Source organism: Salvia hispanica, chromosome 6 (genome assembly GCF_029641045.1).
Source record: "Salvia hispanica isolate PSC_SH4W2 chromosome 6, Shi_PSC_v1, whole genome shotgun sequence".
Classification (NCBI taxonomy): Eukaryota; Viridiplantae; Streptophyta; class Magnoliopsida; order Lamiales; family Lamiaceae; genus Salvia; species Salvia hispanica.
This window is the reverse complement of record NC_142697.1, coordinates 42,242,634-42,255,797: the sequence shown is the minus strand read 5'-3', so window position 1 is coordinate 42,255,797 and position 13,164 is coordinate 42,242,634. Positions and strand designations below refer to the sequence as shown.

At 34.8% G+C, this 13,164-nt stretch overlaps 3 protein-coding genes across 3 annotated transcripts; 1 reads left to right on the top strand and 2 right to left on the bottom strand.

Annotated features, from left to right (window-relative positions):
- The first annotated feature begins 2,506 nt into the window (after positions 1–2,506).
- On the top strand, positions 2,507–5,776 carry LOC125204231 (uncharacterized). Its single transcript, XM_048102828.2, has 9 exons — positions 2,507–2,939; positions 3,193–3,270; positions 3,371–3,703; positions 3,929–4,064; positions 4,156–4,318; positions 4,405–4,533; positions 4,667–4,861; positions 5,152–5,274; positions 5,367–5,776. The coding sequence occupies exons 1-9, from the start codon at positions 2,759–2,761 to the stop codon at positions 5,457–5,459; spliced, it is 1,431 nt and encodes a 476-aa protein (XP_047958785.1). The 5' UTR covers positions 2,507–2,758; the 3' UTR covers positions 5,460–5,776.
- A 2,028-nt stretch (positions 5,777–7,804) lies between these two features.
- Positions 7,805–9,272, bottom strand: TDF1 (Duplicated homeodomain-like superfamily protein). The gene is made up of 3 exons (XM_048102835.2): positions 8,850–9,272; positions 8,643–8,772; positions 7,805–8,532 (listed from the first exon to the last, which is right to left on the bottom strand). The coding sequence occupies exons 1-3, from the start codon at positions 8,980–8,982 to the stop codon at positions 7,908–7,910; spliced, it is 888 nt and encodes a 295-aa protein (XP_047958792.1). The 5' UTR covers positions 8,983–9,272; the 3' UTR covers positions 7,805–7,907.
- A 126-nt stretch (positions 9,273–9,398) lies between these two features.
- On the bottom strand, positions 9,399–12,244 carry LOC125204235 (putative prolyl 4-hydroxylase 7). The gene is made up of 8 exons (XM_089060339.1): positions 11,957–12,244; positions 11,728–11,814; positions 11,564–11,621; positions 11,328–11,432; positions 10,486–10,543; positions 10,219–10,394; positions 10,073–10,133; positions 9,399–9,837 (listed from the first exon to the last, which is right to left on the bottom strand). Exons 1-8 carry the CDS (start codon positions 12,013–12,015, stop codon positions 9,533–9,535), a joined length of 909 nt encoding a protein of 302 aa, XP_088916465.1. The 5' UTR covers positions 12,016–12,244; the 3' UTR covers positions 9,399–9,532.
- Between the last annotated feature and the right edge of the window lie 920 nt (positions 12,245–13,164).

The window sequence follows — 13,164 nt, the reverse complement described above, 5'->3', positions numbered from 1 at the left end:
GCTCTGACATCAATTAAAATCGTAGACGCATCCCATCTGTAATCAACTAAACTGTTAACCATAATTAAATCTCAATATTAAAATCCTCTATCATCAGTTAAAATTCCACGTACATATGATCTGTAATCAACTCAAGATATGCTACCGAATTCTAATTTCTTAAATATACTAAAAAGTACTCCTACTCTTTCCATCCAAATAACACTGCTCAATTTGTCATTTTTTTCGTCCCCTAATAATGTGCTCATTTTTCCTTATAGAAACTAAAATGAGAAATAAAAATATAACCCAAAAAGTAGATGAAATTGGTAAATACAAAATGACACGTGCAGACACACAGCATATGGTCCACGCGTTGGCCTGCTGCCATCTAACTCTGTGTATAATAAGTTGGGAGTATTTAACAAATAATTCAAACATCGTGGAAGCCCATCTCACCACTTAAACGCGTTTACATTAGTCAATTTCTTCATTATTTTATTTACTCCCAAACTTTATTTTACACCTAAAATATCAACTCTTTATTTTAACAAGTACTAGTATTTTTTTTACAATTGTGGATTGGTACCGAAATATTGGTCATAAAGTTATTAAAAACAGTAAGCGAAAATAATTATGTTCAAATATTATACTAGTACTACTAAAATTTGGCTATTATTATTACTATTATTTTTATTATGATTACTATTATTATTATTGTTATTGTTGTTGTTGTTTATTCTCAATTTTTATGTAAAAGTGTTATTTTTAATACATTAGTATATTACAATTATGGTAGCATTCATGGAATATATGAGACATTTATAATACGTGGGCAACATTCCAATGCTTTGAAGTTTGATGCCGAATACATAAATATTAGAATAATGACAAACGAGATGCATAAATAACTACATTTGGATTATTAATATTTGAAGTAGTGAGCTAAAAAAAATATAATGAAACTATACAGCTAGTACATTATGGTTGTCCACAATTTTTTTAAATAAACTTACATGAATTAATAAGTAAAATCAATGCTCAATTTACTATATTTAAAATAATTTATTAATAGTTCAATTTAAAAAAAAAACTAAAAAAAGCTTATGAACGAAACAATAGTAATGTAATTATTGAGCATCACTTCATAAATATCAATATAATCATCCTAACATGTTGACAATTATTCATAGTTCAAACATCATTTTCAAATATGATCATCTAACCAACAAATTATCATTTCGAAATACCTACGCCATCTTTTAGAATTGTTAAAAGATAATTAAGTACTAATAAAAAACAGATTCAGACAGCTGATACTTAACAACATCAACACTGCTTTAATTTTCTCATTAGTCAAGATGAAACTTCAAATACATATACTAAACCTATACAATAATACCAAATTACAATTCCGGAGAAGCCCCAGAAAATATGACCAAAACTAGGGTCTATTTTATAAGTTATTTCATCCTTTTTTTGTGGTTATATGAGATAATTCACAAAGATGTAAGTGATGTGAAAATATGTAATTATCACTGTATTTATACGATGTCATAGGTAGTCAAAAAGTAAATATACGTTCATACTAATACTTTTTCAAAGTGCTTTTTTGAGGCGTTTGAATTCAGTGTGACTTTTTTATAACTTGTGCTACTTCCATAAAAAATATTCTTGAACGCAGTTTCTAATACATTCCGAATTATTCGAATATACTAACATTTATACTGAATATGATTTCAAAAATCCCACACACAAAAAAAGAATGAAAAATGTCGAAATTATAATTTGATTTAGTCTCATATCTATACATGGTATATCAATATTTCCTAACACGATTTACACGAAAAAATTATTAACCCAATTCGATTGTTAATTTGTTATCCCTTTGTCTCTTATATAAACATTAATAATTAACATTTGAATCATAATTCGTTTTGTCAATTTATTAACTTTTAAAATTATATTACAAATATTTTTTTAATTTTTTCTAACTCTCACGATGATCATAGTCAAAACTAATGTCATAAAATCAGACGTGAAACAAAACTATAGTAGAATAATTAAAATTTTATATAAGCACCATAATGACATTATTTTATTGTCAAATTATATTTGACTTTACCATCTTAATTTCAATTCTAAACACTATAAGATAATTTCCATGAAAATTTAGCTTCTACAGTCAAATTTTGGAATTGACCAAAACTCAACAAAAAAAATTATGATTCCCAAATTATCTATTTTTACAAATAATCTAGAAATTGGATTTCGAATTATTACCATATAACCCACTATACAACCATAGATTTCGAATTTTAATATAAATAAAATCTTATTGAGACAATTCCATCATCCTATAATATACGTATAAACTACTATTTACGATCAAAATCTTGATTCACAAGTTGAAATCCAACCAAAAATAAAAAGGAAATCTTGATGCGTTCCAACCATCAGCAGACCGAATCACTGCGTTTATTTTACAAGTCAACAGAGACAACTCCTACGCTCTCATTGACTAATCTCTAGTCCGTTTATACACATTATTTTAATCTCTATTTATCTCAGAGTAATTCTGATTAATGGAACAACGGCGGAGTTAACTGCTAATCCACGCTACTAATTTTTTTGTTTGGTGAGTTTTTTCCTAAATCGGCTATGAACTGTAGCTAATCACCCCCAAAATACCCTATATATACACCAAAATACTCCAATTTTGAGCTTTGAAGAAGAGCTGTATTCAAGTTTATTCGGATCCGTTTGTGAAATCGAGAGGATGGGCGTGTGCGGGTCGAAGCCGAAGGGATGCGTGGGGATGAAGGGGAAGTTGAATTTGCAGAAGAAGCGGAAGAAGCAGAGAGCGGGAAGAGTTAAGAAGGCGCATTCTGCGAATAATCGGCATCGCGTCGAGCCTTCAAATCAGAAGGATGTTTCTTTCACCAATCCCTCTTTTCAAGGTGCCGATTTGCTTACCTAATTTGTGTTCGATTTGTTTCTGCTTGGGGCATTGGGAAATCCCAAATTTTGATGCTTTGTTGAATGCTTGCTGTTTTTGTGCTTAAATTTCTATTTTGTTCCTTTTTTCCAGCTGAGAAGTGATTAATTTTGAGATTTAGTTGTTTCGAATTGATGCTACTAGGATTGATTTTTTTGGAAATTTTCAATTTTTTCCATGGTTATTTAATTTTGTGAATTAATGTGATTTAATAGGAAGTAGTGAGGCATGGTTCGATCCTGATGGATTGATTGATTCTGATGGAGAAGATGAATTTTATAGCGTTCAAGACGGTTAGTTTTTAAGTTTTTAGCCATTTTTGCCTTTGATTTTATAAATTTGGGCCAAATGCAGTTATGTTTTAGCTGATGTTTATGACTTGAGATGTTGCAGATGCATCCCAAGCTGGATCGCTGTCTAATGTGGTTACTCCGAGGATTTCCAACCAAGTGATCGATTCGCAGCTTACCTCGGATGATGTGAGGAATCCGGAGGATGAGAGTGGTGGGAGGGGCGAGGCCGGGGGGATGCATAGCTGTGGGTTCCTATCGAATGCCTTGCTCCCTTGTCTCGCTTGTGATGAGTCCTTGGACGGGAAGAAGAAGGTAGACGAGTCTGTGGATGGGAAGAAGAAACTGCAGAGTGTGGTAGGCTCGAGCACGAAGAAGAAGATGTCTTTCACCCAATCTTTTAAATGGAAAGAAGGGCATGAAAACGCGGTTTTATGTAAGTGCCTCATCATTTTCTTATTATTTGTTGAGAGATTATTGTTGTGAGAGCTAGAGCATGACCATTGTCACTATGTTAAATGTCTACTTTCTAGCTTCGTTTGGCTCGAGAGTATGATTGTTTTTGGTGTGTACATTGTAATCCATGACTTGACTTAGTAGTTAGTGTAAGACTTGATAGTGTTTATGTGTCGTGATCAATCGTTTTCGATCTCTATCTCAGCGATGGGAAAGCCCGTCATACAAAGACCAATAGCCGGCTCACAGATTATGTGTTCGCCATTAGAGAAGAAAATAGCAGAGTCTTGGTCAAGGATTGAGCCAAATACCTTTAGAGTCCGTGGACGAAACTACATCAGGTGAGATGCTTTTTCCTTTACCCCATTTTCATTCTCTGTTGGAAATCAACTGATTAGGTAATCTGAATCACCATTTTTTCGTGTTTGGCAGGGACAAAAAGAAAGAACCTGCTGCAAATTATGCTGCATATATTCCTTTTGGAGTGGATGTCTTTTTATCTTCTCAGAAAATTGATCACGTCGCTCGATTTGTAGAACTCCCTTCTGTTGACTCGCACGGAGAAGTCCCCACTCTTCTCGTTGTTAACCTTCAGGTATATATATCTATCATTTGTCTCTATATATAAACAGCTTGATAATTCATGTTATCCTAACTTTGTGCATCCTATTACTCGATCAGATTCCACTTTACCCTGCAACGCTTTTCCAAAACGAATATGACGGGGCAGGGATGAATTTTGTTATCTATTGCAAGCTTTCAGACAAGTACGCAGAAGATCTCCCACTTCATTTTCGAGAAAATCTCAAGGTAAGGAGGAGGCATCTCTTACTCTCATGCCTGCAACTATGATTTCGCATGCTGCCAACCTTAAATTTTACGGGCCACAAACTTATGTTATGCAAGCAAAAGACTGAATCTGCTTTCCATTCTTGTTGAGCAGAAAATAATTGCCAATGAGACCGAGAGGATTAAGGGTTTTGCGCTAGACACGAAAGCACCATACAGGGAAAGATTAAAGATTTTGGGCAGAGTGATGAATGTTGATGACCTTCAGTTAAACTCAGCAGAGAGGAAACTTATGCATGCTTACAACGAGAAGCCAGTCCTTTCGCGACCTCAACACGAGTTTTACTTGGTAAAGTCTTTATCTTTTTGCATTCTTACATACCTCAATGCATATATATAACTAGAAGAATCAGGAGGTTTTGTACTAGTATAAACCTCATCACAGCAACAGATATTAGTTTTAAGGATAGCTTGTTAAGTTAGTGCTCGACTCGAGTTGAAGAAGATCCTAATTGCTAGTTTTTATTTGAATACACCACGATTTTCCAATGGTCAAAGTATATGTTGGGTTCAAGCTACATATGTGTGTTCTCGTGTTTCTCTAGCCACGAGAGATCTGACCATGTTCAATCTTTGCAGGGAGAAAACTACCTAGAGATCGATTTGGATATCCACAGATTCAGCTACATTGCTCGGAGAGGATTTGAAACGTTTCAGGACAGACTCAAGCACTGTGTGTTCGACTTTGGTCTGACAATTCAGGTTAGACACTAGAATCCCTCCTAATTCCTAAACAGACCTAAACTCTACAAAAACGTGCAGTTTCTCACCTTTACGTGCAACATGTGATGCAGGGAAACAAACCAGAGGATCTACCGGAGAACATGCTGTGCTGTCTACGGTTGAAGGAAATTGACTACGCAAACTACTGCCAACTTAGCTTCTGATGAGGTAACGCTTACCTCAGTACATGGATATCTAACCTATGAGGCCCGGAAATTATTCTTCGACGTGTGCTGCTGATGTCTGCATTTCAAGATGTTGGTGGTGCTGATACATGAGCAAGTGTACAGATATATATTGTATTGAATTACAATATAATTTTGTTCAAATTACACCCTCCTGAATTCTAGGGTTGGGTATTCATGTTGTAATTCTAGTAATCTCATTCATATTCATATGTTGAGCTTTTTATCACATTGTCTTGTTGTAATTCCCATAAATAAAAAAGACAAAGGACCGACGGTCCTACATTTTTTTTTCATTCTATCTCGTACTTTATTTCATCAATGTACACTTCGATCCAATTTATCATTGGATCGAGGTAACAATTCCATTTATTTACAAATATTTACATTGTGCATTGATGTACACAATGTTCCATTCTTACATCAAAATCCACAAACTAGATGTCTAACGGTATGTTCATATCAACAACAAATTGCCAAAATAAATCAAAATAAAAGGTGAAAAATGCATCTATGTCATAGATATATAGATCCAAAATGACGATAGGCGTCTAGGAGGTCGAGGAGCGAACGCACCGGCCAAAAATCGACAGAAAACCGCAGGTGTGGTGCTTACGTTTCGACTTAGAAGGCGGCATTGGGGTCGACATCATAGTGTCGTGTTTGTAAGCACCAAGATTGTTACTTCGATCTGATTTATCGTTGGATCGAAGAAACATTTCCAGAGGTTGTGCCGGAGGCTTTATTTCAACATCGTAATCCCATATTCTGCTACCTGAAGATCCTTGTCTTCGGAACGAATATGAAGATCTGGGTAACGTGTTCATGACAATATTGTTGTAATTTTTTTAAAAGTTTTTTTGTATCTATATTTATTATTGATTCTCATTACCATCCTTCTTTTGTAACGAACATAACGGCCATCTGACTTGATTGGGTTGATCTTATCCTTATTTTGTTTCAAATGCTTCTCTTTCATACTTGTGTTTAGTTACATTTAGTATTTTTTTATTATGATGGTATCATATTAATTTAGTGAATTATTGAATATATCTTGATGATATTCAATGCTTTAAAATCGGATTGATAATGAACTTACAAAATTATTAGTTTATGGTTCAATCGATTTGACCGGTCAGATCACTACTTAAATTGGAAAAGTCTAGCAAATAGTTACTCGAATTGAGCTGGACAACACACCTATTTACGACCGAACCAATTAAACCATCTGGTCTGATCCGCCCGGTCTTTAAAACACCGGATTTATTGAAATGAGACATAAATAATCATTGTGTATATGTTTTTGTGTGTACTTTTTATTCTTTAGTTTAACATTATATATGTGTGCACTTTTATTCTTTATTTTGGTTGGTTGGTTCTGACTTGAACTTGGAAATAAATCATGTTTGCATCTAAAACTATTAGAATCTCGTATCCCACATTTAAAATTATTATTTTAATATAAGAAATAATATTATAATTTAGTGAATTTTGACGTATATAACTAAAAAGGTAAAGTTGAAAAAAAATATAAAACTGATTGAAACTTTATCAACCATAATAATTAATTATTAAATAATGAAACTAAAATTAAATGTTAAACAATGATTACATAACCTTAAAATCAAATTAAAACGGACAAAATTGAAGGTGAATGAAAATTTTGAAAATAAAATTTATACACACCTTTAATTAAATATTATTAACTAGTGATTTATTAGCCGATGTTAACCGGTGATTTTTCACAATGCCTAATAAGGCCCACTTTTCGAAGAAATAATCCCTATTATTGTGAATATTAGTACTTTTTTAGGTAACATATATTAGGGGTAATCAAATGCTAACTAATTCCCAATCCAAAACTCAGAACATGTTGTTGGAAAATTTTCAACATATAGATATAACTTTATCAACATAACATGTAAATTTAAATCTCAACACAAAGATATAATTTTATCAACACAAATCTATTGAGAAAGTTTTGTCTTTGTGTTGATAATTTTAATACATAATATTGAGATAGTTTGGGTTCTGGATTAGAAGGTTAGTTTTATTTTAACACGACCCATATATATTAATTCTAAGATATAGATATGATTTTCTTTATGGAAAAAAAGATTTGTATGGGCCTTAGCACACTAACTAACTCTAACGACTCTTATTCAAAATTTAGGCATATGACATAATGGTGTTATAACTAAATGGTTAAAAAGTATTTAGAAAATTTGAACAAGATCATAAAAATGAAAATATCTTACAATTAGTATAATTCTTTCGATGCAAATTGTGTTTCTCTCCCCACCATATATTTGTTCACAATATCATCTTATACACATGACATGTAACCATATACTCAAATAAATGAGAAATGCAAAACATTTGTGAATAATCATGAAGATTTCACACCAAACCATTTTTGAACAATGATCAATAATCATAGTTTTCATCAAAAATCTCAGGAAACTGCAGCCTAATCTCCATGTCACGTGCCAACATGTCTTCCACAAATGTATCTGCAGCAGCAGCACCACTCTTCTCAACACAAATCTCATTTTCACTAACAACATTCCCTTCTTCTTGCACCTCATTGCCTGATTCCACCATCTCCATATTCTTGCACTCCAATATGTATTCCTCGTTGCACGAAAATGGAGAGGTGGGCAGCGTTGGAGCCTCACACGAGCGCGACGATCCACCCCCAAAACGCGTGACACTCGCTGCAGAGGCAGATGCAGAGGAGGAGGCCTCACTGAGCATACAAGGGTGGGCGTTTTCTTGACTAAACGCGTTGCTATAGGTGGTGAAGTGATCGATCTTCTGAGGCTCGTTGGGCTGGATCCAGCGGCCCGTTTGGGTCTGGAGGAAAGGGTTCCTGTTCCGCGTGATGGGGGAGCCACTGATCCTCCCATACTCACTAAAAAGCTGGGAGAAAGGCTTGTGTGTGATGGGATCGATCCCCATCTTCGTCAGCTTCTTCTTCAGCTTCGTGTTCCAGTAGTTCTTCACGTCGTTGTCTGTTCTCCCCGGAAGCCTCCTAGCTATCAGAGACCACCTAAGTAGCAAACAACAACACCACACTTAAAAATCTTGATGGACTATAAAACCAACACTCAAAATCAAAACAAAGCAAAACAAGATTCATTTGAAGTATAGCAGATCTACCTGCTGCCAATGGTCTTGTGCATTTCAAGAATGCACTCTTCTTCTTCGGGTGTGAAGCCGTCGTGTTTGAGGTCAGGGCGTAGATAGTTAGTCCATCTAAGTCTGCAGCTCTTGCCACATCTGTTTAGGCCTAATACCAGATATCATAAAAAACATCATCAAAAAGAAAAGAGAGAATTGTGTAAGAAAAAGGGAAGATATACCAACCTGCTTTCTGAGGGACTAAGGTCCAGTTGCCAATGCCGTGGCTGGCGACATAGGCGAGGATCTTGGCGTCTTCCTCAGGCGTCCACGGCCCTCGTTTGACGTTGGCCTTGTCGCAGCAAGGAGGCCTCCCCATCTGTGCAGTGAGCAAAATGGGAGAGGGACTGATGTAATAATGATGATGATGTGAATTCAAGGATGAAGTTTGTTTTTTAAGGGAATATTAAAACTGCAAATTAACAAGGTGGAGAAGCATCAACTGCATGAAACTCTCTCCAATTAACAACAATTGCATGAGCTTTGTCGATTAATAAGAGTACTATTTGACATGACATGAAAATTAAACATGCAATCCCACCCTTCTCTCTCTTTCTCTCTCCCCTTTTGTGCGTGTGTTTGTGTGACTAATACTGAATATTGAGAATAACTTTGTACTCCAGATTATGGAAGATGTCCTGCATATAACATCTTTTGGTTCAAATTGTGACACAATCAATTAATCTCATCAAGAAATTCAATTAGTACTTTATTCAATATATTGCATGATAAAAATTGCTGGTCACTACAAAAGTTTTGATTGTATTCCTTCATATATAAGTCTAGTACATTAGTTTCTTTCTCATGTATACAAATCGCAAACTGCTTCAATTTTTTTGTCTGAAAATTAGCTCAAGAAACCATTTTTACTAAGAGGAGCAGGCCTTGCAGCTCTTCCGGCAATAACCGGGCTCGTCCTTGTTTCCAACCATGTATAGCGGGTTCTTCTCGCACTCCCCTCTGAGAGCCCATGATGTGCAGTTGGGATCCTCGTCTACGCACTCACTCGTTGACCTGGCCTGTGGATTTTCAAAGGACCGGACATGGATCCACTTGGTTGCAGACCATTTCTCGCCCTCAATGACGGGGCAGCTCCCATGCAGGCTCGTGTTGTCAGTGGTGGCGTCTGGGTGGAGACTGAAGAATAACAGCGCGTCACCTTTCCTGGGTTTCACTGTCCAGAGGAGCGACACAAGAAAACCAAGTTACACAATGCACACAATGGATCAACAGAGACTGACGTCAAAACTCAATCACTGCTGAGGTGAGAATGAAAAAAGAAAATCCAATGCTTTATGCTCACTTTTTCATTTCATTAAGCATGTTCTTAAGTTGCACGCTTACATTCATCGGCAAAAATGTTTATTTCGTAATTTTTCTAACAAGGTGACTGTTTATAAAGGGTTTACCTGAGTAGCCTTGTTTGGCGCAATCAGACAAGTCTTCGCCCTTTTGTTGTTTATCTTTAAACTGTATTTACAGTAGAGATGAAAGAGGTTGAGCTTAAAATGGGAGAAAACATGGATAGGCAAGAAATTGTACAAGTATTGCTCACTTCAGATTGAGGGAAAACTGTTTCTCCACCCTTTGCCACATCAGATAAATACATGAGCACAGTAGCGACCCGGTGACCACCCAATTCTAGATTAGCCTTGTCGTGGAAAAAGTCGAAATGTGGCTCGTACTTCTGGCCATGCTCATAATGCAAAATCTGCATAGCCTCCCCATTTTCTGTACAACAGATTTGTGATAGCAAAAATCAAGTCTCAGTTGTTAAATGGAGGAATAAGAAAAGGATACTAAAAAGCAGTTAATACATTACCTACAGGGAGGAAAGTCCATGCAGCAATTTTCTCCTCAACGCCGGCTATTATTGCATCCTACACGAATCACACACAACATAAGAGATAATTGAAACTTTAATTATGCTCTAAAAAATTCGTCTTCCAAAGAGTGGAAATTCTGAATATAAGGAACTCTAACTAAGCTGTAATCGTATGGTTAAATGAGAAATTGACATGAATTGCTAGGCACATGCGTGCTAGCCAGAGGACCCACAGGACATTAAGGCTGATCAATAGATATACAAATGCAATTTTCAGAAATCATGATTGTTTCCACATTAGCACTTATGCTAAATAAAAACATCTTTTACATATGCTCGTTGAATCAACGATATGAAAAATGCTGAATATCATCATATCATTAATATGTCTATATATTGTGACAGAATGAAATTAATCAGTATACATGAATTGGATAGTCCACAAAAATGACGGAGATAGCATTTGCTCAAGCTAGGAGTTTCGAACTTAACAAATCATGACAACATAGCCCAAACAGTTTCAAAGACGGAGGAAAAATCATCGATTTTTCAAGCAACAAGTTTCTAAAACATCGATTGTCTTCTAAGATCATGGCGCACGCTAGATAATGAATGTAGAATGGTCTCATTGAGTTCATCTAAAGCATAACATGTAACAATATTTTATAATACTATCATCTAAAGAGCTGGACAGCAACACTACCATTGCAACATAGTGATAAAGAGCTTAGATTTTCATAATCAAGTAGATAATTCAACTCAATGCCATTGCTGTTATGTGATAAAGCCGTTCAAAACTTCATCAAAGAGCAAAAAGTAATAGGTTTCACTTCACTAACCTGACGCTTTTGCAAGAACATGCCAGAACTCGTCCGGACTTCGCTCTCTATACTCTTGCCAGAATCATTGTCAGCTACCATAGATTTCTCCAGCTTATCTTTAGCCTACTCAAACAACATCGCACAAATCAATCAAAATTTTCCACCCCTAAAAGTAATGGTAACATTCAACAGACAAAGATAGTAATATCTAAAGAAACACCATTCCTTCATATATAGAAAAAGGAATGGCTAACCAGAGTAATGAAATGATCACACTCCTCATCAGTCAAAAACCCTCTGTACAAAAAAGCCCTGAGAAATACAAAATAAGACCAAAATCCCATATTATTAATCATAAAAAAAAACACAATTTCACACACAATCATTCGTATAAAATTATACAAATTAAAAAGAGAACCTTGGCTTCCACGAGATTTGGGTGACCCGGGTCGGATCAAAAGGCGCCGTGGAACGACCGGTTGTCATTTTCAACAATGACTCTTTTCTGATTATAAATCAATCGCAAAAATTGGGGGAAACGAGTGAGAGCAAGAAAATGAAGGGAAATAAAAAGAGGCTAAATCAGCCATGATCTACATTGTAAGCAATCAAGAATTGAATACAGTCTACAGAGAGATGAAACATACCCATGAGAGAATTGAACAAGGAAACAGAGGGAAATTACTAGAAATAATCTTGGGTCCATCAAAAGGTTGAAGCTTGAAACGTTTCTCTAAATTTCTGAAATTTCTCAGTTAATTTGGGGTAAATTGTGGCAGATTCTGGAAGGGGTTACAAAAAATTCAACGAAACGACTTGGACTGGGTATGAGTTTCCAGTTCCAAAATGAGGCAGTGGTATTTATTCGCCATTAATTGGAATTCAATAAATCTTTCATAGATAGGGGTTCACATTTCCACCCACCGGATTACGTACACGGTATAGTACTTTTTATAGTCTTTTTCTTGAAATTTCATGAGGAAAGAAAATAGAGTGTTACAATTAATAAAATATTAATAGATTGAACTACAAAATTTGTTCACATGTATAGTTAATCGAACATTGAAGTTATTCATATTTCAAAAATTGCATCAGATGCCTACATATGGGTATAATATCATTTATAGTCTTTTTTCCAAATTTCATTATTTATACCTCGTATTGCCGAGGAAAGAAAATAGAGTGTTACAATTAATAAAATATTAATAGAGTGAACTACTACAAAATTAGCCCCTATGTATAGTTAATCAAACGTTGGAGGTAGGGGTGGGTCGATACGATATATCGTATCGAAAACGTTGTATCGTGTATCGTATCGAAAATATCGTATCGAAAGTTTCGATATATCGAATTTCGATATATCGAACTTTCGATATAAAAAAATTTCATATCGTTATCGTATCGATATTTCGATATATCGTATCGAAATTCGATATATCGTTAAATATCGATATATATCGATATATCAAAAATTTTCGATATATATCGTATTTTCGATATAAAACGATATATCGCGATATAAGGAAATTCATATCGTTATCGTATCGAAAACTTACGATACGATATCGTATCGTATCGAAAATTACGATATATCGAAAATTCGATAATTTTTCGATATTTTTCAATACGATACGAGCGATATATCATTTTTTCGATATTTTTCCCCAGCCCTAGTTGGAGGTACTCATATTTCAAAAAATGCATCAGACGCCTACGTATGGATATAATATCATGAAGTCCTTTTTCACTATTTACGATCTTTCATAGTATTATGTTTATATAAAAAATAATATTTTAATAATATATTTTAAAATATTCTTAAAATTCAAATTTATTTATATTAATGAAATGTAAT

What these genes read in the sequence shown, in the direction of transcription:
- TDF1 (XM_048102835.2), bottom strand. Translation starts at nt 8,982, where the DNA reads ATGGGGAGGCCTCCTTGCTGCGACAAGGCCAACGTCAAACGAGGGCCG. An exon ending in CTTAGTCCCTCAGAAAGCAG is followed by an intron (nt 8,773 to 8,849) that starts GTTGGTATATCT and finishes ATCTGGTATTAG; the next exon opens with GCCTAAACAGATGTGGCAAG. An exon ending in CACAAGACCATTGGCAGCAG is followed by an intron (nt 8,533 to 8,642) that starts GTAGATCTGCTA and finishes TTTGCTACTTAG; the next exon opens with GTGGTCTCTGATAGCTAGGA.
- LOC125204235 (XM_089060339.1), bottom strand. Translation starts at nt 12,015, where the DNA reads ATGGACCCAAGATTATTTCTAGTAATTTCCCTCTGTTTCCTTGTTCAA. An exon ending in GTGATCATTTCATTACTCTG is followed by an intron (nt 11,433 to 11,563) that starts GTTAGCCATTCC and finishes TTGTTTGAGTAG; the next exon opens with GCTAAAGATAAGCTGGAGAA. An exon ending in ATGGACTTTCCTCCCTGTAG is followed by an intron (nt 10,395 to 10,485) that starts GTAATGTATTAA and finishes TCTGTTGTACAG; the next exon opens with AAAATGGGGAGGCTATGCAG.
- LOC125204231 (XM_048102828.2), top strand. Translation starts at nt 2,759, where the DNA reads ATGGGCGTGTGCGGGTCGAAGCCGAAGGGATGCGTGGGGATGAAGGGG. An exon ending in ATTTTATAGCGTTCAAGACG is followed by an intron (nt 3,271 to 3,370) that starts GTTAGTTTTTAA and finishes GAGATGTTGCAG; the next exon opens with ATGCATCCCAAGCTGGATCG. An exon ending in CTCAACACGAGTTTTACTTG is followed by an intron (nt 4,862 to 5,151) that starts GTAAAGTCTTTA and finishes CAATCTTTGCAG; the next exon opens with GGAGAAAACTACCTAGAGAT.